General features: G+C 45.1%; 1 protein-coding gene across 1 annotated transcript in view; it reads left to right on the top strand.

Annotated features, from left to right (window-relative positions):
- BEND4 (BEN domain containing 4) overlaps nt 1-19946 on the top strand; it is a 29047-nt gene extending 9101 nt beyond the window's left edge. The window contains exons 3-5 of the mRNA XM_021701688.1: nt 10060-10151; nt 16053-16293; nt 19729-19946. Of these exons, the coding sequence (XP_021557363.1) occupies nt 10060-10151; nt 16053-16293; nt 19729-19946 (551 nt within the window). The remainder of the gene's footprint in view (nt 1-10059; nt 10152-16052; nt 16294-19728) is intronic.
- Nucleotides 19947-26852: the final 6906 nt, after the last annotated feature.

The raw sequence follows: 26852 nt of genomic DNA on the forward strand, positions 1-26852 counted from the left end.
GTGTGTGTGTGTGTGTGTGTGTGTGTGTGTGTGTGTGTGTGTGTGTGGACATATGGCCAGCAAGGGAGAAAAGTTGGGAAAAACAGACATGCTCACAGGGTGGCCTTCGCCTTCCAGTGCCAAATGGAAATTTCAGGACAAACTACTAGCTTTGTCCTGTCTATGTTTAGGTCGGGGAAAGGCCTGAAGACCACCGTCCTGTTCAGAGATGTCTCTATCCATATAAACGTGATTCCAGACTGGACTGAAGAGTGCAGTAGGCCAAGCGTCATGAGCCTCAGTTTTCGTCAGAAAGTGGCCCTCTTTTTTAAAAGCGGCTTTTGTATTTTTAAAGACTTCATTATATGTGTTTTATTAGTAATAGAGAGTAAAGTGGAATGATGCTTTCAGAGGGGGGGACGTGAGTAGTACTGAGCAAGTGGTCTCTTCTGTTCCATTAATTTCTTGCCATTCTTGTTAAGTTTCTGCAGGCAATAGTCTCGGTTTAGCGTGCAGCCTCCCCCTGAAAGTTGATAAGCAACGTAAACTAAGAGGAATAGATCAAAGACAGACCAGTAATTAAGCTGATCCCAAACTATTTGTGCCCCTGGCGAAGCAGGCATTTCCTGCCTCTTAGAGACACTAGATTTGGAGAGTTAGTAAAGTCATCTTTATGGCAAGATCTTCTCTGGGTTGCAAGGCCATGTTTTTACTTACGTACCGATTTTGCTTCTATCTTTGAATTCATTCTTGGATGTCTGTGACTTACAAAAGAGTAATATCATTAGAACAAATCTTCAAACCCCGTTAATCACACAACCCCTTAATAAACATTTTTGAGCGTGTACCCCCCAGTGTTCACATTTATTGGTTAGTTACAAACATGTCCTACTGTACTAATATAGTGTGTTCAAAATAAAGTATATATAACACATTAAAAGTTTTTAAGGCTGATACATAAATATAAATAGAATGTTCTTTTCCTAACTCAGTGTCTTTGAACCACTCAGTTTGGCAGCTGACTTAAAAAGAAGGAAATATTGAAGAATACTGTCCACTTGTTTATTAGTGCACAGACAAAGCAAAAACAAAAGCAAGTGTTAAGAATTGCCAAACCAGAAATTTATTTTCCTTCCATCCTTTCATTTCTTATTATTTTTTTAAGATTTTATTTATTTATTTGACAGAGAGATAGAGAGCACAAGTAGGCAGAGAGGCAGGCAGAGGGAGAGGGAGAAGCAGACTCTCCACTGAGCAAGGGAGCCTGACGCGGGGCTCGATCCCAGGACCCCGGGATCATGACCTGAGCCGAAGGCAGACGCTTAAAGACTGAGCCACCCAGGCGCCCCCCATCCTTTCATTTAAAAGCATCCCCCAAATAGACCTGAGTTTTAGTTCAGAATATTTTGGAATTAAATTTAGTGCAATTGTGTTGTGGGGGAGAATCAGGAGGTGAAGTAAATCCTTTCTCTCCCTTTGCCTTTGAGCCCTGGGGTTAGATAAAAGGTCGAGGTGTCTTTCCAAGCCAGCAGGCAGCAACTGCAGGAGACCTGGGCTAGAACTCAATGCAGGGGAACAAGGGCTGCTCTGGGTTCTCCCAAGTCCAAGAGAGTGGGCTACAGCTAACACACTGGGGTTTTACAGCTTTCACAGTTCCATGAATTATGGTTGGTTAACTTGGAGTTTTATCCCCAAAGGAGTATTTTCCATCTTGCTCCCCATCTTCCTCTTTCCCTGGGGGAGAAAATAGTGTCCTGGAGATCAGCGAATTTTAGATACTTACATGAGCCATTCAGAACTGTGGCTCAGAGTTTCAGAGTGCAGGGACAGGTAACACAGATGTCCAGAGTGGTATTGTCTACTTCCCAGTCCTAAATGCTTGTCCTGGGCAAATACCAAGCAACTTTGGGGTTTAGTCCTCCAGTTTCCCGAATCTGTACCAGGTGAAATGTCTGTGTCACGGATAACTCATCGCTGACCTGCCACTAATCACTGTCTCTGTTTCCCAGAAAGATGGAAATGCTGCAATTTCTTGAGCCTTCTAGATGGTCCGATATTGAATGACACTGTTTGAAATTAGGCTGTGGTCACCACTGTTAGGGTAAACAGTCCAGCCCTGTTGACAGTCCCCTCCATGAACTTGAATCAAAAGCCATTTCACATGGAGAACCATGATTGCTGTAAACAATCCATACTGAAACCCAACTATATAAATGAAAATTAATTTGTTGGGGCACCTGGGTGGCTCAGTTGTTTAGGTATCTGCCTTTGGCTCAGGTCATGATCTCAAGGTCCCAGGATCGAGCCCCGTGTGAGGCTCCCTGCTCAGCGGGGAGTCTGCTTCTCCCTCTCTCTCTGCCCCTCTCCCTGCTGGTGCATGCTCTCTCTTTCTCTCAGATAAATAAAATCTTTATAAAAAAGAAAAGAAAGTCAGTTTGTCAGTTATGAATAGAAAAAAATTAGTATAAAATTCAAGAAAGATTAACTTATTTAAGGGGTGCCTGGGTGGTTCAGTCAGTTAAGCGTCTGACTCTTGATTTCAGCTCAGGTCATGATCTGAGGGTTGTGAGATCGAGCCCCATGTCAGGCTCCATGCTGGGCATGGAGTCTGCTTGAGATTCTCTCTCTCCCTCTGTGCCCCCACCCCTCCCCCATGCACACACACACTCTCTCTCTAAAAAAAAAAAAAAGAAAGATTAGCTTATTTGTGATTACTTAACACATGTACTCATTACATAGGGATGCCTTAGTATTGGGCATCCAGTTGAATGTGTCACTTACAATGAAAACTTGAAGCAGGCATCCCTGTCCCCTTGCCCACACTGCCCAAACTCCATCTTTGGCTAAACAACAAACCAGATTGTGGGTGATCACCTAAGAATCCACCTTTCACTCTATTAGCTATGAATTTGGGGGGAGGGAAATTCATTATTTTTAGACGGCCATTTGAAGAAAGGTGCAGCAAGTGATAGATAAGTTAAAGTAGATAAAGTAGTAAAGAGAATGAGTTAAAAGTAAAAAGCCATCTGGTTTTACATGTAACAGGAGTATTTTGCAAGCAGTAGCTCTCCTGGATAATTTGGGATGGATTTTCTCTAAGCATTGTCAAGGTTTCCCAACGGCCCCAGCAAGCTTCTGTTGTTCTAAAGGCCAGTGCCTTTCCATGGGAGGGCCGGGGACCTGGGACCTTCCAGTAGTAGAAACTACCCTTATGTTGTGGGATTACTCTCCCTACAGCCCAGCAGGATGGATGAGTACAAAGGAGAAAGTAGCATTCAGAGGAAATAGGGTTAACAAGAAGATAGGGACGCCTGCCTGCCCAGGTCAGAGCTGAGGCACTGATTTTAGTCCCTTCTCAGCTGTTCCAGAGTTGTGCTGTTGAATGACTTTGAGATTCCTGGGTTTTTTTATTTTTCTTTTTTTTCCTGAAATAAAGCGTTCATACCTGGGAGCAGTTCATGAAGTAGGACTTCCAATAAGCCTGTTAGAATACAGGGGGAAATTGGCTCACCTGGGCAGCTATAAAAGGGGACAAGAAAGTGCAGACATTACCAAAAAGAAAGAGGTTGGGGAAGGTGCTCTTCCCGCACCACCTGACAGGGCCTGGGTTACTTGTATTCTTTGTGGAGGAGTCAGCAAAGGCCTGTTGAATGTCAACCACATGCAAGCAAGGGGCTTCTGGAGAATAGTCCTCTGACTTCCTGCTCACAGTGACTTGCAGATGTGGATGAAGGAGCACTAGCACTTCCTCTTTGGAGTTAGATCATCACACCAAAAGTTAGTCCATTGAAAAGTTTAAATTATTTAAAAGAAAGTGAAGATAAGTTAAAAGTAAAAAGCCGCAGAAGGAAATGATATTTGGATCAGGAATATGAAAAGCTGAGACCTTATTAAAAGAAGGAAAATGGGGCACCTGGGTGGCTCAGTCGTTAGGTGTCTGCCTTCGGCTCAGGTCGTGATCCCAGGGTCCTGGGGTCGAGCCCTGCATCGGGCTCCCTGCTCAGTGGGGAGCCCGCTTCTCCCTCTCCCACTCCCCCTGCTTGTGTTCCCTCTCTCGCTGTGTCTCTCTCTGTCAAATAAATAAATAAATAATCTTTAAAAAATAAAAGAAGGAAATGTTGGGGAAATGTCTTCCTGGAGGGAGTATCAGCTTAGAGCCAGCACACTTGTTTAGAAAGCTAGCGGTCAGCAGCACGAGGCGAGAGAACTCCTAAGGGAGGGTGGATGTCAAATACCACATGTCATCTAATTTAAGACCCCATCGAATGCAAGACGCACCAATATTCTATCTTCCACTAAGAAGAAAACACTGTGAATCATAACTGCCCCTTAGAATTCTCTTTGAACAAGCAAATATGAAAAATGTGGGTCTTAGATTCGTAAAACATGGTAATTTTAGAAAATAACTTCTAAAGTAAAATAATTATGACATGTTAAAAATACCTTGAGACGTTCTAAGTGCCAAATATACAGAAATATACTACTGACATTATTAAAGGACTTTCTACTTTTTAAAAAGCACATTTATGATGATCTCAATTTATCTTCAGAACCCCGAACAAATATTAATATTCCCACTTTATAGACAAAGAGGTTGAAGCCGGGACAGGCCAAGTCTGTGGCAGAGCTAGAATTATTTTCCAAGCCTCTTGACTCTAGATGTAGTTTATTATCCCCTTTCACCCTGGAAATCACCTGGGGTTTTTTCAGTTATTTTAGAAACACTGCCCCCCCCCCCCCGCAAAAAGAATTCTACCATGTCGATTCTCACAGTTCATTGTAGTTACCTTCTATAAAGTCACTGTCAACACTGAATTAGCGAATACCGAGGCGTCACTCTTCGGGGAAATACAAAGCTGGGTTTTTGAGGACCCTGGTCACATTTTTTATCAACCGATCAATGCATGTTTATGTATGTTTTTCAAAGAGACCTCATTTCATATATGGTGTTGTCGGATAACACTGAACTCACAGCCCGTAGCACTAACTCCTGCTGAATGAAGCTTATCTAACACGTATTTTCTCGCTGCTCTCATCGCGGCCTTCCCGCACTTAGAAGCACTAGACAGCCCTTCAGCTCTGCATTCGGGGTCCCTTTTAAACAGCGAAATCGCCAACAAAAAGGACATAAATGTGAAGAACGTGGCACATGGAAAGAACATTTGCTGCGGTGCAAGAGCTGAAACAGGCAGAGCGTTCCCTTGTTCGACCTCAGCTGGGGAGCATGTGCATCGGGCCACTGGGGTTTTCAGTGACCCGCAGAAGCCCACAGATGCCTGCCAGAGCCTCACACACATGGGCATGACAGTTACAAATACATGTTAGCAAGTTGGCAAATTGGAAAATGTGGAATCTGCAAGTAATGAGGATCGACTGTCCTAACTCGAGGGTACAAACCAGAAAACTCACCTTGGATTATGCAGCTCTGACCCTATTAGTCCACAATTGTCATTTCCTAAGAAGATTTTTAAAGGATAATCAGGAATGTCAGGTTTTTGGATAACTAATTTTGCAACAGCTAAGAGCCCTTGGAGTGAGTGCGGTGTAGCCGTGCTGGGGCCCTCTCTCCAGCCCCCTGCTCACCCACGCCCACAGTGCCTGTGGAGAAACATTCAGAATGGCTTCGGGTCCTCAGAAGCATAAGGACCACATGTAGTGTGGGGACTCTAAGGAGGAGGAAGACCCATGAATATATTCTGAGCAAGAACTTGGAGCAAATGATAAGAACAGAGGAGTACAGGATTGAGCTCTTTTTATTAGAAATTGGTAAAAGTCATCACAACTCTTGCTATGGCTGTGAGATTGAGGGAGACATTGCTCTGTGTGTGGTGAAAGAGGATGGGTTTGGAGTCAAATGTGGTTTTGGATTTCTGCTATTTGCTACTACCTGTGGTTTTTGGAAGGTCACTTAACCATTCTGAGCCTCAGTTTCTTCTTTCTGTACAGTGAGGTTTATGATACTGTTGGAATGTTGGAAGTGTTATGTTCACTAACTCGCAACTGAGTGCCTCCCAGGTCTGCCAGTAAGTGCTCAATAAATAGCAACGTTCAGGGACAGAGAGAGGGAAACTGTCCTGCGCCCAGTAATACAGAAATCTCAAGTGGTTTTCTTAGATGATAAGTAGTAGTCTTACCGTGTAAAGAGGTCAGAACGCAGTCAGGTACCCAGGTTAGCAACCTCAGATCTAGCCATAACGCTTAACGTCATGTCAGCCTCCTTCTGGACTCCGCCTCTCAGATGCCCGTCACTTTGGGTTCCTTCTCTCCCCACTGTTTTCATCCGGGCCTATCTCAGCATGGACGCTTGCATAGCCACTCACCTCCTCCCAGATTCCAGCTTCTCCCCGCGGAAAAGCCGCAGACCCATCTGCTGCTGACAAACCTCTAAAGGCTTCATTCACATGGTCTGTAAGTTCCAGCACTCATTATGAGACATGGGGTCCTGCGCTACCTCAGTCTTTTCCTGTACGCTTTTGGAGACTCGACTCCCAGTTCCCACCATATACCAAGTGTTCTAACCCCAGTGGACAATTGGTGATTCCTGAGCAGCCTGACACTGGCTTCTGGTCTTCCCTTACTCCTGCTCTTCCTCCCCATTCAAGAACATATTCTCCTTCTCCCGACTTGAAAAACTCCTACTCATCCTTCAAGACCCAGTTCAGGAGATACCCGCCTCTGTAACAAACTCTTCCCCCAGTTCCCGGGCAGAATTCACCACTTTCCATTGTACATCATGCATACTTCTGTGAAAGTCAGTATCGGGAGGTTTTTATGTGTGTATTTGTTTGTACTTTTTCCATCTCTCCCGGGTGTCCTGATAGAGGAGAGGCAGGCCATGTAGCCATGGAAGTTCCTTGAGGACGGAGATGAAGCCAATGTCACATGTGTGTCCCAAATCCGAGCCCAGTGTCAGGCATGCTGTGGCATCTCCCAATTGTCAGTGAAATTACACGGAGACAGGACAGTGTCCTAATCAGAAGCATAACCGTGCCTCCATAAGGCTGAGCCCTACTGGAAGCTTATCGTTTGTCTCCACGTATTTACAGTCAGGAGCTTAGACTTTACAGACACGGCGTGAAAAGGACCCTTAAAGATGAGACAAGCGCACAGATGGCATGGTCATCGGGGCAGTAAATCATTTCCGTCTCCCTCTAAAATCCTAGGTGTTGTATTTTGTGAGTCTTTAAAAACAATGATACAGCAAAGTAGAATAATTAATGCTAGAGAAACTGATCAAGATGTTAACGTAATCATCTGCAGTGAAAATTAGGTACTCAAGACCCAGGCATCCTTAATGTGGGAAAAACACGGAATTGGAGCAGTTTTTTCCTGGGAAGAACCTTACTTACTAGTTGCAACAACCAAGTCAGTTAAGTGACCTCCAAGGAATTCACTAGGCTCCTAGTCGTAAAATGAGACTAGCTTACATTAGGCAGTATTTACTGGCTGCTTTCAGCTTTACAGGTATTACTTCACAGTAACTATATGCAGTAGGTAATTATCCCTGTTTTACAGATGAGATAACAGAGGCTAAGAGAGGTTAAGTAACTTGCCTAGAATCAAACGGTTCCTAGTGCCAGGGGAAGTACACGAAGGAGAAAAAAGTACCCAAGAATTATTTTAGGACCCATTTCCACGTCTTTTTGTCAGCTAATTGATATTTACTAGTACTGTCTGAGAATGTGTCGAAGACCCTGTCTTTGGATTTAATGAACTTAACCCTGACCATGACAACATCAAGCCGTCCAGGCTAGGGGACCTGTCTGGTTTCAAGAGTTGTACATTTGTCTAGATGTCTTAGATACCCAGTGGAGCATTTGTAAACCATTTCTCTCAGGCTTTATTGACACGAAAGATCTTACTAACTTGCTTTTTTCCTCCCAGTTACTCTACTCTTTCCAGGATTCTCTGGTATGCATTCTAAAATGCTATTATATGGTGGGGAGGGGGCGGAAATTATAATTATTGATATCAGGAAAGATACTAGGGACATTTGGGGTACCTTTCTGTTCTCCCTTCCCTTTAGTAGAAGTTGTTACGGTTTTTGGCTCCTCAGGTATAGTCTCATTAAACCTGCTAGGTGTATCTGCCTTTCTTTTGCAGAATGCATACGTGAACAAATGCAACCCGCCCAGTGGGTCTGAGGTGATAGCTTCTCCATCAGCAAGAGTGACTTGCTTAATACTCAGAATGTGCGTGAGGAGGCAGTTAGATGTGAATGCATCTGGGGCATAATCAGCTCCTTGAGGATCCCGCTGCTCTTTTGCTGGAAGCCCTGACCTCACTCTCTCATCCCTTGAAAGCCAAAGGAGCAGTGTCTGCCCTGGACTGCAAGAATCTTGCAGGAAACACAGGCCCCTTGCTCCTCGTCTCCGAGGGCCCCATGTGTTCACTGGGAAAGTCCACAGTGCTTCCACAGAACCGTAGGTTGACAGGACAGCAGGGCAAGAGAAGAGCAGGTTTTCCGTGATTTTCTTCTCGGTGCCCAGTGCTTCTCCCAGAAGGCAGCATGGTGTAGCTCTGGGTCGGGATACTACCTTTCCTTCCACTTTCTTCCCTCTTGAATAGACACCACTATCTCTGCTTTCCACACTGGCTTAATTTTTTTTTTTTTCACCAAAAGTGTTTCATTTGATTGTACAGCTTCCCATGTATAAATCTAGGCAACCCTCCACACAGCCCCAGTAGGGAGTGACGTTCCAAATCTGTCATCGCAGGGGCATGCTCCAGCCCTGGGCTGGGTGGGGGTCTGGAGGCCTCTGCCTTGTGAGGATCAGGGCGAGCAATGTGCCAGGGAAGGGCTGGTGAAATTAGAGGTACTTGACAGGTTTTATTGAACTTTGGTTTGACAAAAGGCCTACTCCAAACTGATACATGTATGTCTTCTTTTCATTGACTTTGTGGTTGTTCAGCAAATGCTTCTCCAATTTGAAGACGGTATTCAAGGACTGTAAGAACAGGTCCAGAAGGGTGGTTATTTAAGAAAATATTTTTTTTGGCAAGAAGAAAAAATTCCTAAGCTACTTCTACTTGCTATCATTCATGTTCTTCAAAAGGGTGTTGATGTACATTTTGATTTGTTATGTTACAATGTGATGTCACCTAAAAAATCCAAAGCTTTTAGCAGTGTGGATAAAGATGGTAACTCCTGTTCGCTATCTTTAAAAAAAAAAAGTGAGAAAAATTGCAGAAGGTAGGCAGTGATACTTTAAATTTGGAGTTTAGGTTAAATATTTATTATTGTCTTTAATGTGACAAAAACAGCCTAAGAAAATCCACAGCTGAGACAGATAGTGGCAATAATTCCTATAAATTAGGTTACTAACTAAGCTACCAAGACCTTTAAAAGCAATTAGTTAATACTACCCCTGAAAGGAGTCTAATACAAATCTTAAGATGAAGGAATTATTTATGCAGTGGTACACAACTGTCAAGGCTCCATGTTGGGTTAATATCTGTTCAGTTTTATTGTAATTATTCAATGAATCTATGAGATTAAGCCTCAGAAAATTAGTGCGACAGTTAACGGAAGACACAGTAACCAAATCTGCACTGGGCCGGCTCGGTAAGAACTCTGGGCAGCTGTATCCACGTTGGGAAGCAGGTTTATGTTGCACGGCATTCCTGCTTACTGCAGAACTTAGGAATGAATCTGTCATTAAAAACGAGCATTATATTATTGATTTAAAACTGGTGAAACATTAGTTTGCAGTACCTTGATTTTAAAAAGCATCATTGGGTGCTAATGTTACAACTTGAGTCACAGAAAACAAGAAAACATCTCTTTTGTGAGTGGTTCACTGATCCTTTTTGTTGACCCAAATTCATCTTAGAGTGAGTATGACTGGAAAGTTTTCAGTGAATTGTGCTGAGCCCTAAGAATTCTCCCCAAACTGTAGCTAGCATCTGTTCTGTATTTACAAACTGAAATAGCTACGGATGTCAAAAGAAAGAAGATTCTATTTCCTTTAGAAAATAAGTCTTTTAGAAGTTTACATCAAAACTTTTTAAACCTTAAAGCTTTTCGTTTGCTTGTCCCAGGATAGCTAATGTATACTCCTTGTCATCTCTTGCGCACAGTGCCCTGCCAGACCGTCTTAGATTACCTGAAGACCCTGCTGCGGCACCACAACCAGCTCCTGGCCCCTCAGCCTGCCGACCAGCCAGCCGAGGTGGGTTTCTAGCAAGAAGGTAGATGTGGTTCTGTTCGGAATTTCTTTGAGATGAAGCTTCTTGATAGCGTATGCGGATACCCCCGAGCACATTGGCTAGCAGGACACAGCTTTGACTCCCTGAGGTTTGTGGCTCTTATATCCTGTGCGTGTATACACCGTGGAGGAAGAGCGTGCACGTACCCAAACTCACCAGGATCCAACGCTGTGCGCCGAGAGGGGGAGACAAAGAAACAGCAGTTCAAATGGTGGAGGCCAGTCTGGCGGCATTCTTTCAGGGCAGGGGCTGAAATGGAGGCACCAACCTGCCCTTCTCTAGCAGAGCCAGGGTTCCAGAAAGCCCCTTGCTCTCAGGCACCTCCCACACTGTGTTAGATGGATGTCTTCCAGACACTGGGGCTCCAGGACGTTTCTTCCTGTGGACCTCAATAAGAAGCAACCACAGTCTCTTCCAAAGTGCAGGAGAGATGGTCTGTTCTGCTGGGAATGGTAGGTCAGTGGAAACATGGCACATTTTTACAAGATTCTCAAGGCTCAGTTTTGCATATGTGTTACTTTTATCTTATGGACTTCAGAACCTAAATCCAGTGGAAGAAGCAATTGCTGGGGTTAGAAACGTCTTGCATTGATAACAATAGATGAGTTCTTTTCACATAGTTAAGCTTCCTGCACTTGGCAGGGTGAGTTGTTCATGCTGGTGATGGCAGGCCATTGACCCTCTCTCTCATCTCGTCATCACACATCCTACGACGCTCCCTGTGCGTAGTTACAATCATCTCAAGGCTCCATCCTCGTGCGTACCATTTCATAGATCTAGCTGCGCACCTGCTCTTCCCACCCTGAGCCCATGCCTCGCAGCTGAAGAAATACGAGAACACACTCCTTTCCACGTTTCTGCACATAAGAGAGGCCAGAGGATGGAAAAGGTGCCATCAGTCTGGTGCACACTGAAGCTCTCTCACCTCCGGGTGAGGTGGTGACTCCGTTCACCTGAAGTTTGGAGAAGCTACTTCAGGGATCTCTGCTCTTTTCCTCCAGCCCCCATCCCTGGTCCCACCACCCTCCCTCTTGAATTCAGCAAAAAAGTAAGCGATACCAAGTTGAACTCAATCCAGTGAATTCCGCCGCACTGATGTCTATCTTCCTGCACACCTGGTGCCCCCACCCAGGAAGCCATGCCACCCACCCACATCTGTCCTTCCACCTTCACTGCCCCCCACCCAGAACGCCGAGCCATCAGTCATTCCTAGTCTTGTGCACCAGGTTACTGGGTCAGACACACTCCAGTCTTCCCACCCTGAAAGCAGGCCTGCTTTGGTGCTCCCTCCGTCCCTCCATCATCGTCTTCTCTTTCTCCTTCCATCCCCCAGCGTAGCCTCTGTCAGCACTTCACTCGGCCCCACGATACATCTGGCTCCGTGAAGGTGGAACGCAGGTCTCATCCCACGTGTGTCCCCAGTGCCTGTTGTCAAAGGCACTTACAGAACAGTGACCTCGTTTTTCTTAGGGATTGAACACTTGAAAGACTGGTCTGTTACTCCAGTCTTAGATTCCACTTGCTCTTCCACCCCCCGTAATCCGGCTGCACCTTGACTACTTCCCAGAGTCCTCTCGAGTGGTCCTGGTGACTTCCCCGGCTGTGTAGTGCGGGGGCCCTTCCTCCGGCCCTCGTCCTCCCCAGGACCCCACTCTCCTCCTCCATGCTCTCTCTTGGCCTCAGTGTCAGGACTCTTCTTTTCCCCGTCCTTTTCTTGTGCTGTAAGGAGTTTTGCATCCACTGTTGTCCAGAGTGCCACCCTTCATCCCCTTCCCTCGCCGTCCACTGCCCTTCTCTGCCCAGTTATGTTCTTTCTCTGAACACCAGCTACATGCAGATTAACAAGTCCCAAATCGGTATCTGGCTACCAGTCCCCAACTCCCAGCCGCTCTGTCCAACCGCCTGACCAACAGTGGGATGCCCTTGCACCCTCGAACTCACGCCATGGCCTCTGAATGCCCAGCCCTACCCCAGTTTTCTCTCCCAACCCCGGGCAGAAATTTCTGAGGCATCACGGACTCCTCCCTCTTCCTCGTTCCTGACATCTGCTTGTTTTACAGCCACCTTGAGTAGTCTCTCTTCTCTCTACCTCCTTCCTCACACTTTGTACCTGGACTGTTAGGAGGGATTCTTCTCTTTTCTCCACACTGGAATGTTAATTTTCTAAACTACAGATCCAAAAGGAATGTCACATGTTTAAAATCCTTTCATTGCTCCCTAGAACAGGGTCCACATTTCTGAACTTGACGTTTCTATTGTACCAAAAAAGCACTTCCAAAAGGCCTACTTCCTCCAAGAAGCTTTCCCCGATTGCCACATCCTCTCTGTGCTGACAGAACACATTGTTCCTAATAAGAGTAATTCAGAAGTTACTTAAATATTCATGCATACATAGGTCTTCCATTTGTTTGTGAGTCTGTGAATACATTAAATGAGGGTGGTTCATTTTGTTTTTTTCAAAGTGACTCATAGATCAGAGTTTAATAACCCGTTAGTGGCTAATTGAAGAGAATATGCAATCAGAATTCTATAAAAACATAAAAATAGGGGACATATCTACATTTCCTCTGGATAGAAATATTTAAACTTTTATTACCCATCATCATCATTATTATGCTATTTTTACTATCATTTCAGGCACATGGGCATTTTCTCATTAGTATTATTGATCACTTTTTATTTCTATTAACTATGCTAAAATAGTGTGGTAAATCTCATCCATAACACAGGAAGCATTTGAGTTGTTTGGGGCTGAGAATGACTTTCTTCTTTCTTTTCCTTTTTCTTGAAGAAAATTACCTCCAAATGGTATTTCTACACTTAGGGAGAGCTTCATTTTATGGAGAGCTATTGAGCTCTTCTGTATAAGTGGATTCTTTTTAAGGATTTGAGAAAGCTTCTTCCTTGGGCTATGAGCTCCCTCATCTCAGGCACCTCTTATCTTGAAACAGACTCAACTCTGGTTTGGGGGCAAGCTCTGAAGTCAGGGACCAGGTTCCCAGCTCTGCTTTTGCCTTGTGAGACCTTGGAAAAGGATTTAACATCCTTGGCCAAACTGCTGTGGGAATCCTGGCTTGCCCCATGAGCTCAGACACCCAAGGGAAAGCTGTTTTTAAAACTTGCACATTAGGGGCGCCTGGGTGGCTCTTTTGGTTAAGCGTCTGCCTTCAGCTCAGGTCATGATCCCGGAGCCCTGGGATCGAGCCCCGAAGTGAGGCGGGCTCCCTGCTCAGTGGGGAGTCTGCTTCTCCCTCTCCCTCTGCCCCTCCCCCTGCTTGTGCACGCTCTCTCTCTCTCTCAAATAAAATCTTAAAAATTACTTGCACAACATTAAATGGAAGGTTTAACAACCAGCTGTTCAGTCCCCTTTTCTAAGGCTGACAGGTGGACTTAAAAGAACCATAACTGAGAGGATGGTCTTAAATTAAGGATTGGCGGAAGCCCTCTGTCCCTAGTACCCCTTTTGTAATGGTCCCTTGTCTTTGTTGCTCTCCTTGAAGTTCTTTAACTTTGCCAATTAATACTCATCAGAAGCTCTCCAAATGTCCCAGGGCCATAGCAGTTTAAAAAAAAAAAAGAGAGAAAGAAAAAAGAACTCTTGGCTGTAGCCACCGTTACTGAGTGTGTGCTTCGTGCCGGCCACGCGAGCGTCTACTGCAGTGGTCGTTCGACAAATGTTTGTTGCACCTACTGTGTGTCAGACACTGTTCTCAGCCCTGAGAGTAGAGCATCAAGTGAAGCCGACTGAAAACCACCGCCCTCGTGGGCTCGTCTTCAGGTGGGGAGACGCGTGGCTTCCTCACCACAAACATGCAAGCTGGGATTATTCTCCTTGCATTGACAGAGCTGCTGTGTAGACTGGAGTGGCCGGTCACAGGCCTGCCCCCCCAGCCCAGCTCTGCAGGTGCACCCAGTGGCGCCTCCTGTGAGGGGGCCAACAGGCCGGGGCTGCCGGGAGCCTGGGGCTAGCCTCAGGCTGTGCGTCCCTGGCTCAGTAAATGGTGACAGTTATTAGTAACGTTCTTCCGCAGAAATACTCTTGACACAGTTTGTGGTCTGAGGCAACCAGCCCTGGATTCCACCTTTCCTAACCCCCCCCCCCCCGCCCACTGGCTGCCCTGAGGACGGAGGGCTCAACGAATGAGAACCCCCGCAACCCCGTCCTTCCCTGTGCATGGGAAGCAGGAGAATTCTCTTCCTTGCTGTCTGCCTTCTCCTCCCTGCCGTGACCATCTGTTCCTGTCTTTGGGAAGGACATCACCCTTTCACCTGGGGGTCACCTTGACTCCTCAGTCCCCCACAGCCTGGCTCACTGAATTGGTCACCTGACCCCCTGGATTCTCCTTCCTTCCTCCTCGCTTCTCCATCTGCACCACCACAGACTCCCGTCATCCACCCCCTCACACCCCCACACCCTGACTCTCCCCTCCTGCTGTCCAACAGCAGCCTGGGCTGAGGGGCCCTTTGGAACCTCTGGGCTCTTGCCCGCCTTTTGATCATTGATAGCACCAGAGCCAAGGGTAGGTTTCCGCCCCCACGTACTGACATCTTAAACCCATGATAGTTTAGTTCTACCCCGTTCTATAAACACGGAAGCTTCGGTCCAACCAGTTGAAGTCACTTGCTCAAGAAACACAGATAAGACCCGGAACCAAGATCCAGCTCAAACTCCAGCTGTTGTAAATTCAAAGCACAAGCCATGTGCCTCAACTGCCTCCCTTAGGAAGGAAACTGAGTCACATGCTGCTAGGTGAAGGAAGTGTGAACACTGTGGTGGTGACTTTGCATGGGTGTGACCCCACGGCCGCCTCAGAGCACAAGCTGGCTGCCTCTTCCCTGTTGGCTCCTGGGCCATTTGCCTCCTCAGGGCTTCACCAGCAGCATTGTTCGAAACAGAACCCTTTCAGCCCCAAACGGTGCCAAATTTATCACCTGTAGTAAATTTGCAGAGTTGTAAAACTGGATGAGTTTTTCCTTCTTTATTTTGTACACCTTAATTACTGGGGAAGGAGTACATTAAAACTGAGATCGTGGGTTAATTAATTTGTCCTGGACTGTAGAATTTTATGGACAACCAGAACTAAAGTAATGGTTGTGTAGGTGGAATTGACTAAAAACATGGCTTATAAATGTGACAGAAATTCCTGTAATTAGTCCCACTGCAGCTATTGAGCCTGGGAATTTTATAGCAGACATAAATTAAGAAGATGAAAAGGAAGAAAAATTTTGAGTTGACATAGTGACATTTGCAGAATCTATCATTTGAGGAAACCTGGTTGGCATTATTATTATTAATGATGATTTTGGGGGGGTTTCACAATTCCCCCCTTTTAAAATTCACTTTGTAATGCCGTTTCCACCGTTATGCAATGGCTATCAGGTGTTAGGTGAATTAAACACAAGTAGTAACTTACGAAAATAAACCACCAGCATCATTTCTAAAAATACTTAACCGCCAACCAGAGGATGAAGAGACCTGTTTGATCACACTCTTCAAAGTCATTTTTGCATATTTTAATAGATTGAAAGGGAAAGTTACGGGTTATATTTAAATAGTGTTCCCTGTCATTGGATCTTGACACATTTTAACCTACCTGTTAAAATGCGAGTTATAAATAGCTCCTCTTTCAAAGGTGTTCATTATACCTCATTGGCTCTTGTTATAGAAAATGCAAATGTAATTTGAAAAGTGCCCGTTCTGAGTGCGAGCAATTACCTGTGCTCTTCAATACCTGGTTCATTGTCAGCCCAGCCACTTGGTTAAAAAGCATGTTTGCCTTTGAAATGGAGATCGCCTTCGCGGGCTGGCTGCCTGGCCAGCGGGCTGGCTAAGTAGGTAATGAGAAAATACTTGGCTTTTGCAGGGGAGCAAGCAGCTGCTGAACAACTATCCTGTCTACATAACGAGCAAACAGTGGGACGAGGCTGTAAATTCTTCCAAGAAAGACGGGAGGCGGCTCCTTCGATACCTCATCAGATTTGTTTTCACAACCGATGAGCTTAAGTACTCATGCGGCCTTGGGAAAAGGAAAAGGTCAGTGCAGTCAGGAGAGACAGGTCCTGAAAGACGCCCTCTGGATCCAGTTAAAGTAACATGCCTCCGAGGTACTGCATCCTTCCGCTCAGTGTCGCCATCTGTGATCTCATTTCACCGCATTGGCTCTGGTTCCCCCGTGCAAGTGTCCAGCCCTGACTGTATTTTAGTTTTTCCCTCTGAGACCTCTATAGGCTTCATGTGGCCCATCTACTTGGTATAGAGAAGTTCTTTAAAAATTCCTCGTTTGCTTTAGCCTTGGCGTTCTCACGGAATGGCCCATAAGCATCGCATAGCACCTCATGTTTCACGCTTCAAATTCAGATTTTCTTTGCTGTCACAGAAGGCCACCTCCAGCAAAACCGGAGCATGGGGAAATGCACAGAGGAAGGGAAGGGGTGGAATTTTTTAAAAATTAGGCAGATCTCCCATTTCCATATGCAGCCTGTGCCCCTTTCCCCCTCCAGCTACCTTCTCAAGAGGACTTGCCCCCAACTCCTTATATTTATTTAGAGTTAATTTTCCTTAATATTGGGGTGCCTGAAGTATCTGTTGCCCAGTCAGACTTTATTCTGTTAGTTTTTTTCACTATATTAAAAATATTGCTTCGATGATACCATTTCATCAGTATTAACAGCTGACTACTTTGCAGCTGATCCACACTGTGGTAGGCCAGGCAGAGGATGAGAAGGAAGAATCAAGAGGTATACAGTTGATTCAGCAGGTGCAAATAAAAACACAGCCTTTTAGACAAGTAGAAGCATTCTAATGCCAACAGGAACACTATTCACACCTGAAAAATTCACATCAAAAAGCTCAAGTATTGACCTGTGTATTTCAATAGTAATTTTATTGGTTGGAAAAACTTAATAATTTACTCCGGACAGGGATCAAAATATTTCCTGGCAAGGAAGTCACAATGAGGAGACACTATTACTGATAAGGCCTTGGTGTACAGAAAGGACACTCCATCATCCCCTCCTGGGATGCCCACAGTAGTCTGCAACATGAGTGTGCCTGAGGCACATGAAGGTTTTGTTAGCAGCTGAAATTCCTCGGGCCCACCCCAAGCTTCTGATTCAGCGGGTCGGGAGTGGGAGTGGGAGAGGCGTGCATTGCTGCTCATCACAACCACCCCGGGTGATTCTAGTGCAGGTGGCCCGTACTTGAGAGAACCACCTGGAATGAAAACACCCATATCAACTAGGCACAGGTGCGCCAGAGCACCCCCTGTCAGCCGGTCTGAAGATTCACTTACTAACAGTGGGTGATGGAAATTTCCAGGGTCTGTCTTAGCAAACTAGCCATAGTTTCTTTTATTCCTCAACATCATCAGAGCTGACAGAGTTACTCACCAAGAGTAACAGAGGCGTTTGTGAGCTTGGGGCTCTCCTGGGAACACTGTACTCCAAGAAGTTGCCCTGGGGCCCATAAGGGGAGTCAGGACAAGGGGCCTCACAACGGTATCCCTTTCCAGAAATTCTTATTCAACATTTCACATTTTAAGCAGCAAGTGAGTGAAACTGAGAGGTTAACATACCTCCCAAAGCACCCGCGCCTTGCCCTGAGAACGTTGCCCGACCCTCTGTGACACGGACACAGTCCAGGTGGGCTAATCAGCATCTGTATCCTCTGGCTCCTGCCTCACCTGGCGCCACGGCACCCCCCCCCCGCCCTTGGGTGGAGAATCCAGAGGCAAAAAACGGCAATGGTCTGTGTCAGGGGCGGCTGATCCAAACATTTACATGCTTGTCCCAAAAGCTGAACTCCTAGGGCCTTCCTGTGACCCAGATGGGATTCCTTTCATAAAGCCTCAGACCTGGTGACTCCCGGGGTGGACGTCCGTGTTGGGTGAGCAAGATTAGAACAGCCAAGGAAACCTCAGACCGTTGGACACTTAGTGATGGAAAACAGTTTGGAATGGAACCAGACTCCAGGCTGACCGCTCCTGCAGGTGGTTTGACCCTAGAGGGAAGAGGGCCTGTGAAGATGCGTCCTGTCTGTGCAACAGAATGAGCTTTTAATAGTCTACCACAGTATCTGAGAAAGTCCTGTCTCAGCAGCGGATGCCGAGGAGAGAGTGGAAGTTGACAGGGTGTCACATAGCAGCACCTTCTCTGGGTCCCAGGGTCGCAGCGTCCTCACCCATTAGTCTTTATTTCCTTGTGTTGATATGAGTGGGGGATCTAGACAGAGGGAAACTACAACAGTTGTTAGATAACTTACTGTAGGGATGGGAGGGGGACAGAAGAGGAATAGGGAGTTATCGTTCAGTGCTTCCCAGGCCTGCACACTAGGCTAAGCCATCTGATTCTGGCAGTTTTGCAGGAGGAGTTGCTGAATGAACACTGTTCTTTCCCTTGAGTAAGGCAGCTCGGGCTGGGACTCCGGTGAGGCTAGCAAGGCTCTCAGCTCAGGCACAGAATTGAAGGGGATACCCCTGCTTCTCTGCTAAGCTAGATTCTGCCTGCTGAGAAGGGCACGGTTCAATTCATGAGATTTTTGGGGTCCAAATACTCAAAGAGCATCAGCTTCTCCTGAGGGCAAATAGGGCCAGGATTTCACACAGTCATTTCAGACAAATCCAGTCCTGCGACCAGACCTGTTGTCTTGTAAAGGGAGCATTGTTGGAGAAGAAATGGTGTGTAAATAATAGTCACCTTGGACTATTTTGTAGTCAGCTGTGCAAAAGTAACAGAGTTTGACTTAGAATTTTTTCCAAAATGCTCAATTCAGTTTACAAGTGTCCATATTAAAATAGCTAGGTAGGAGTTACGTACGTGTCCCGACGCCCTGAGAAAACAGAAGAAAGGATCACGTGAGCTCAACCTAAAGGGAGGCTGAGTCTGTTTCATTGGAGTCTTAGTTCCTTTTTATACATTCACCCTTCCGGGCATGCTAATTGCTTTCTGGTGAAATTAAATATTTAGAGGAAATCTCACTTAAGAAATATTTGTCAGTACATGTGTGGATATCCCAATTAGAGAAATAAGTATGATCTATAATACATGTTAAAAACATGGAAATCTCTTCTGAACCAAAATTCAGGCAGTTTCTCAGCCATTGAGATTTTGTTCTCTTATTGCACTTAATCTGCAAATTAGTAGCTGGTTAAAGAATACCATACTGATGATATTTGCTGTTTCCAGAAATAGTGAACATTCTAAAAATGTGAGCAGATACTGACGTAGGTTTGAAATGTATGCCATAACTTTTACTAAGCGTGATGTATAGTACATCTTATAAATCAGATTTACCTTTCATTTCAATAGCAAATGTTCCTTAGGAGCATCACCTCACTTAACATGATTTTTACTTTTGCACATGAGTAGAAGGCTTACATGTAATTAGTTGAGTCTAAGAAATGACATCATCATAACATCACGTTGGATTTCCCATAAAGCTTTTCTTGTAGAGCTTTTGTAAATGTGTAAGCAGCCTGTCCATCATCTTCTGCAAAAACCAGCTGTTTTTCTCTCTCTTTTTATTGTTGTGTATTCCCACAGAATTCATTAGGATGCACTGTACCTCCAACCCCGACTGGTGGATGCCCTCGGAGGAGCAGATCAACAAAGTGTTCAGCGACGCTGTGGGGCACGCCCGGCAGGGGCGGGCGGTGGGGACTTTCCTGCACAATGGCGGCTCGTTTTACGAAGGGATCGATCACCAGGCTTCCCAGGATGAGGTCTTCAATAAAAATTCTCAGGATGGGTCTGGGGATTAGTGGACAAAATCTGGACACTGTAGCAGCTGGTCCTCTCAAGGGTTCCAGTTGTCAGTGTCCGGTTACCATCACCTGAGAGTCCAAAGCACGTCCTTCTGCCAGACTTGACACATCTCAAACCTTAAGTCTCTGACCTACTGCCACAGTTCCCAAATAGAAATCCACTGTAGGGTTGTTGGGGAAGTCTATGGAACCTACAACAGGCTTTCAGATTCTAAAAAGAAAAAAAACCACAATTGCATTGAATTGATTCCTGGCTAGACAGTGAGGGTGAAAACAATAGGTGAGCTGTGGTCACCTGTCTGAAACCTTCACGTAAGTTCTGCTTCCTGAGCAGAGCTGGTCCCCACAGAAGACTGGGCTAGAGTAGAGAAGATAGAGACACGGAGTTATTGTAAGAGACAATGAACAAACATTCTCTTTAAATAGTTGTCTTTATATTTTCCAAAGACTTGAATTCATACTTTCAGCAAAGACAATAGGATAAGTGACAGTGTGCTGTCTCAACATTGACAAGGCCTATATGAAAAAGCCAGAGAAAAGAGGTCCCTGCTAGACAATGATTCGTTGGAAATCACCTGGGGTTTTTTCAGTTATTTTAGAAACACCCCCCCGCCCCAGCATGTTGATCAGAAAGGCATGACATGATCTCTGGAGTTTACAAGCTAAGTTTTCATTATGTCAGTCAAGAAACCTCCAAAGATCCAAAACCCTTTTTAAATGCTTGATTTGGTAGGTTCATAGACCCACAGGTTCCATAGCCTTCACTCAGACTTTGTTGACGTAATGCCAGAGTGATGGGTTGAGCAATGAGCATTTCAATCACTTAGTTGTTTGGTGCACTGAAGACCAAACAAGTGGTGTGACTCATGGTATTCACTGAATTGACCAGATGTTCTGGAATTGTATACATACAGCTTCAAGGCCATTCTGACAACTATGCAACGGGCTTGTCTGTAATTGCTCTGAAATGTGAGGGTCTTTCTCTGAGTAGATCTTTAGAATTTGCATAAACTTTTGTTTCTTGTTGTCACCGATGAAAATGTTTCATCCCAACTGTTTTGCTGCTTCGCGCCTCCCTCCCACCGCCCGCGCCATGTTCCCTTGAACTACAAGCTCTAGCTAAGTTCACTGGTTTTCTCCCATTTAATTGGTTGAGCTCCGTCTGTGAAGTTACTAATGTCTTTGGGAGCATTCCTTACGTACAAACCGTGGAGATGCATTGCACGGCCAGTTCGAATGCATCTCCCGGGCCCGGGGCCTAAGACCAGTTGCCGTGTGTGTGTGTGTGTGTGTGTGTGTATGTGTGTTTTTGAGGGCTTCGGGTTTGGATGGCAGGAACAGCTTCCTCTATCACACTGATCCGATTATTGCATTCTTTTTTTTTTTTTTCTTTGTAGAGCATAGGGCTAAATGGGCAGAAGTTATTGAAGGTTATTAATGTTGTCTACAAACATGACTAAGGGTTTTGAAAATTGGTTGGAAATTCATTTAAGGTTTATGAGCATCCGTTTATAAAGAGTGGTTTTTGTAACCATTTTTTGTGACAGTAAATTATCCTTTATGTTTGATAATTAGCACCAACAATATGCACGGTCCTGGAAATAGGTCTGTCTTTAGCTTTTGTTAGGATTATTAGTTTCATCCATTGAAAAGTTTAATGTTTATAGAGATGGTCCTTTGTCAGATCTGTTCAGTGGTGTGGGGAGAACTAATACGTCAATCCTGTTTTGGTCAAGTTAGCTAAAATTTGTAAGTAAAGGAAAGGTTAAGGGCAAATGTGATGTTGGTTAGGGGAACCAGGAGACTACTATCTTTGGCTATCTAAGGGAAAAAGAGATTCTTTGAGGAGTTTTCAGAGGTCTGAGAAGTCAGTGCCTTACAAGATCCTTTGGTGACAGGAAATCTTGGCCAGATGCAAACTATCACCATAACCTTCTCTGTCTTTCCATCTTACCTTTGCTTTTTTTGCATTAGGCTCTAGTTATCCTTACTGCTGAGGGCAATGTCCTTTTTTTTTTTTTTCCCCTTTAGCAACAATATTTGACCACTGTTTAAAAAACACTTCCAACTCTTTTTCCTGCAAGCTTGAGAATTCAGCACATCTTCACATCGAAGCATCTTCGTGGTGCTCTGTGTTGTGCTGGTCTTGACCGCAGGGGATGATGAGAGCATCTCTGCTCTGCGTCCCCATAGGCCTGTGTGTCGGCGTGCCTAAAGATGAAGGGCTCGCACCACCACTGTGAGAGAGGGCGACGGGAACCTTCGGTTTGGCTGTAATTAGCATCCCCTGAGAAGGCTACTAGGGTAGATCTGCCTCCCGAGCTCCCCAGGCACATCTGGTCTCCCTCCCATCCCCCCATTCCAGGTGACTGATTTCTCTAGCTGCTGTTTCCCAGTATGCAGCAATGTGAGCCATCTCTTAGCACATGAGGAAACCAAGACCCAGGCAGGTGACTGGCTTCCTCAGCATTGCACGGCCAGTTCGGATGCATCTCCCGGGCCCGGGGCCTAAGACCAGTTGCCCTGGGTCAGGTGTCCACGACGTTCTCCGTTCTCCGCCGTGTGTGTGTGTGTGTGTGTGTGTGTGTGTGCGTGTGTGTGTGTGTGTGTGTGTGTGTGTGTGTGTGTGGCCACTGCCTGAGCCAGACGCTGACAGTCCCCCTGGGGGTGTGGCACGGCATCTGAGGAGATACCGTGCCGTCTCCTCTCCTGAGGGTGCGGTCCGTGCTGCCTGCCGAGCTTTCCGGCTGCTTCAGGGGGGGGGGCCTCATGGCCGCCTCACTTTCAGATCAGGCCTCGCAAAGGATGTTCACGTACTTGTGGTGGGACCGCTGTGCCCCCTACAGAGCGAGGTTGTAAAAGCTCACCGCCAGGAAGACCGGATGCTGTCCCTGCTCTGTCTTCCTTTCTCTTGGTCTCTTTGGAGACCTGAGGGTGTTGCTTGCTTTCTTGAGTTGATTCTCTACCTTTCTTTGGCAGCTGGACAGATTGCTCATGACTGGAAACTTCGTCTTGTGTCAGCTTGTAGAATCCTCCTTGAGTCCTTTTAGCACTGGTGAAAATGGGTTGAATTAAAGCTGCTCAGGATGCCGCTGTGCTCCATGTCCTTGATGAGAGAGGGAGGTCACAGGGCTGGCCTGACATGCAGGGCTCAGCTTGGCATTGTTACCTGTTTGAGGGGTGTTCCATGGGCGCGGTGATCAGAAGAGTCTTCAGCGGTGAGTGTCTTGATGTGTCTTGTGATTTCCCAACTTAAAATGATATCACAAAGAGTATGCCTACTTTTCAAACTGACCCGAAGGCCCAGGTGCCGTTCCACTGGGCTCAGGATAACCCTCCAGGGACCCACATCAGAGGACGTAGGCCAGGAAGCCGTGGAGGGGAGCACGGGTCTGGGAGCGGTTTTCCTAGAGGCACACTTCTCACAGTCTCTTAAAGCTGTGCTGCTCACAGTCTCACGGTTTACTCACCCCAGTGTTAAATGCTTTGGAGGAAATCTGTAAACTTGAAAGTTTGTACCTTCCCTTTTTACTTGAAAGTATTTCATCCAGCCCTGGAACCTGAGCATCTCTCTGTTAGCGTTCCCAATTTCCGCCACAGGGTTCGGGTTCCTGTCACCATTGGTGTTTCATAAGGTTTCACTAGGGATGTAGGAGGATAATGACAGAGTGTGTGCAAAAACTTGCTGCCCTCTCTTTTGGTGAGGGAATTGAGAGATGTATGTGGCCACTTCACAGCTGGAGAGCAAGTGGGTGAATTTATATTCTGGATCTTTCTTGGCCCTTCATTAGTCATAGACACATTGACCTAAGAGATTTATAAGGATTATAGAGGTATAAATTGTTAGAGGGTATTATTTGGTCCAACTACTCCACATGTCAGATGTGTGGAATGCTTTTTTTAGTCCAGTAGCTATTCCTGTAATATCAGGCAGTTTCCCCAAATCTAGACAAAAATACAAACTTGGGAATCTACAGCTTCGTGGTTTCTACATTTTCCTACCACCTTTAATGTCTTGCCCTCCCTCATGTTGCTCTCAGAAAATGGATGATGCATCATGTGAAATGAAACACACACGGTTTTCAGAAAAGCAAACCTATGTTTGCCCTCATTTGGATTTCATCCTATAACCTGTGCTCTAGAATCTAAACCTGATACCCACCAACTACCTCCTTAGTTTTTTTCTTAGATTTCAGTCATTTGTTAAGATCTCATTCTTGGATAACTTTATTTTTAGAAAAGATTTAAACCTAACTTTTCTCATTCAGTGCTATGTCATTTCACAGTACAGATCTATAATTTTTGAGCGCTCTCATACAAATTTCTAGAAATGTAATAGAAAACGATTTTGCACATATGGCACAAGTCTTGCTGGTGTATGTTTAATGTGGCAACACTTGCCGTAACTGCTTGGTAAAACATGTCAGCTAGACCGCTTGAGTCAGAACTCTAGTGCAAATGTGTCCAAACAGCGGTATGCAGCGTTATGATATATTTTTGTAAACAGAGTGATGGCTGCTTTCCATTGTGTAAGTACTGGATAAAAATAATCACTTCCCTTGTGATAAGGTAGGAAGATGCTCCCCAGCTGATGGCCCTCTGCAAAGTCACTTGCATTGTCAGCCAGTAAGTAGCATTTGTGTTTTTTAGAGAGTGAAGGACTGATAGCCGACAACTGAGTGCAAGAATACCAAGCCACCAGTCCTAGCTTCCTCGTGTGTAAAGTGCAGAACCAGAACAGGCAGCGTCTGCACATGAGAGACCACTCTCACCCTCCGTGGTGTGTTCAGTTGCAGGAGACACTGAGAGGACTGGACTTGGTGTACCTAATGACCAGCTTGGTCAGTTTGCCTACTGAAGCTCTGAATTTACCAAATCTCTGTGCTACAGGTGGCCAGATGAACTTTCCTTGTGACCCTCTATAGCTGACTGATACGAGGTCTAGGTGTTCAGTGAATCACAGTTCCCCAAATTATAATGAAAATACATCTACTAAGAAGACTCCTTCAGAATAATTGCCCCAGTACAAATGGCCACGTGGGTGCTGGCCACGTTGGAAAACTGTTCAGGCCTACACCCCCAAGCCACTCACAACCACCACTAACTGTAGCTGATAGTCATTGAGTTCTTGTTTTGCAGGTACCCTGCAAAGCACTTTAGTGCATTGTCTCCTTTTAATCCGCACAGCCACCCTCCGAGGCGGTTACTGTTGTCCCAGTTGATCCGTAAAGACACTGCCCGAGGTGCTCCGCTAACAAGAGGATTACTTTGGGCTTAGTAAACGGTGACTAGTTCAGTTTTCCCCAGTAGTCAACACAGAGTTGTCAAAACCCGTCAACACTTTGGAAGGGATTTTGTTTAATTTATAGCATCAAGGGAAAGATGATATTTGTGTTACTAAAAACTATCTTTAAGGTATGTTGATGCTTAAATAGGACCTTATAAACCATATCTACTCTGGTAACTGCCCGGTTGCTGCGTAAGACTTGACTTAACGTAAGATTCCATGTTGAAGAAGTTCTAAAGCAGTGAATAAGTTAAAGTTGCTAATTTGTTCACATTTGTTTCATAGGTTTCCTGTACCAAAATGCAGGGATATAAAAGACAAATTTGAACTCAGTGAAGTGATCATCTTTGGGAACTCCTAGGTGTTAGAAATGGCACTGGCCATCAGTTAGCTAATGTTTCATTCACTTTTTCACATTTGTTGTATTTGTAGCCTTAGAATTGGTAAGTCTGGTTTGGAAGAGAGGGATTTCATTTATGATGTCACTGTGAGACCTGTTGTGAAGATTTTGTAGGAAAATACAGTAATCTGTCGATTCTTTCCTGTCGTGATGGCTTTAACATCTCTTTGGCTGTGTTTAAGCTCAAGAGCCTGCCCGGCCGCCACGCAGGCCTGGCTTTTGTGTTTCTTGGGAACAGGGCATGCCAGACCGTGAGGTGGGTCCTGAAACGTTCAAGACCACTGGTCCAGCCCGACTCTGCCCAGTGTAAGCATCGCTCTCCGTCTCTCCTCTCTGGAACTTCATGTAGCAGCCTAACCCTGGGGCCAACTTGCCTTTACTCTATTTTCTATGATGAACAGTTGTGGAAAAACTGTGACAGATCCATTGATCCTAATATTTTTATTGTTGGAGTCTTGTTGATTCTCTATGAATAATTTCTATTTGATTGTACTGTGTAGAATTAATACCCACTAGGGATATGTTAATAAAACTATAAATGCATAGTGTAATATAGAATAGCAAGATTTTTTTGTGAACAATTTATATAGAAAAGTAAGTCATTTTTTAAGTGTTAGGCACATTTCTTTTAGGAACTTAAAATGTTACAAGAGTTTTTTAAACATTCAATATTTTTAATTATAAGAAACATTTGTTACTAGAGCCAGTTATTTCAGGTGTTCTAATTGGAGTATTGATTTTATTACCTCATATACCTCTAGAATGCCACGTGTTCTGTTGGAGATAAAATTGCACAATAAATGTCAAGTCTCTGTTAAGTGTTTCTGCATCTTTCTCCAATTCATTGAAGAAGCTTTTCTGTTTGTTTTTGGTTTTTTTTAAAGAACTTTATGCCCCCTGAAGCTAAGGCTTTTCTGCTTATCTCTGAATGCCAAGAAAATATGATATACTTAAAACCCAAATAAAAGATACTCAAGTCATGTCAGGGAATGGATCAGAAATCACCCAAAAAAGTCATTTGATCTCGTGACCGAGAAGGACAAGCAGTGATGATGGAGAGTAGCGTGGGAGCCGAGAGGACTTCTACCCTGTGTTTTTCTGTATGTTCGCACTTCACACGGCCTGTTTCCTACGTGACAGCACCCTTCTATTGGGGAGGAAAAAATCCTACGGCTGCTACTCATGACCTTTAAAAATGAACAAATGTTGATTGTTT

Source organism: Neomonachus schauinslandi, chromosome 2, assembly GCF_002201575.2.
Source record: "Neomonachus schauinslandi chromosome 2, ASM220157v2, whole genome shotgun sequence".
Classification (NCBI taxonomy): Eukaryota; Metazoa; Chordata; class Mammalia; order Carnivora; family Phocidae; genus Neomonachus; species Neomonachus schauinslandi.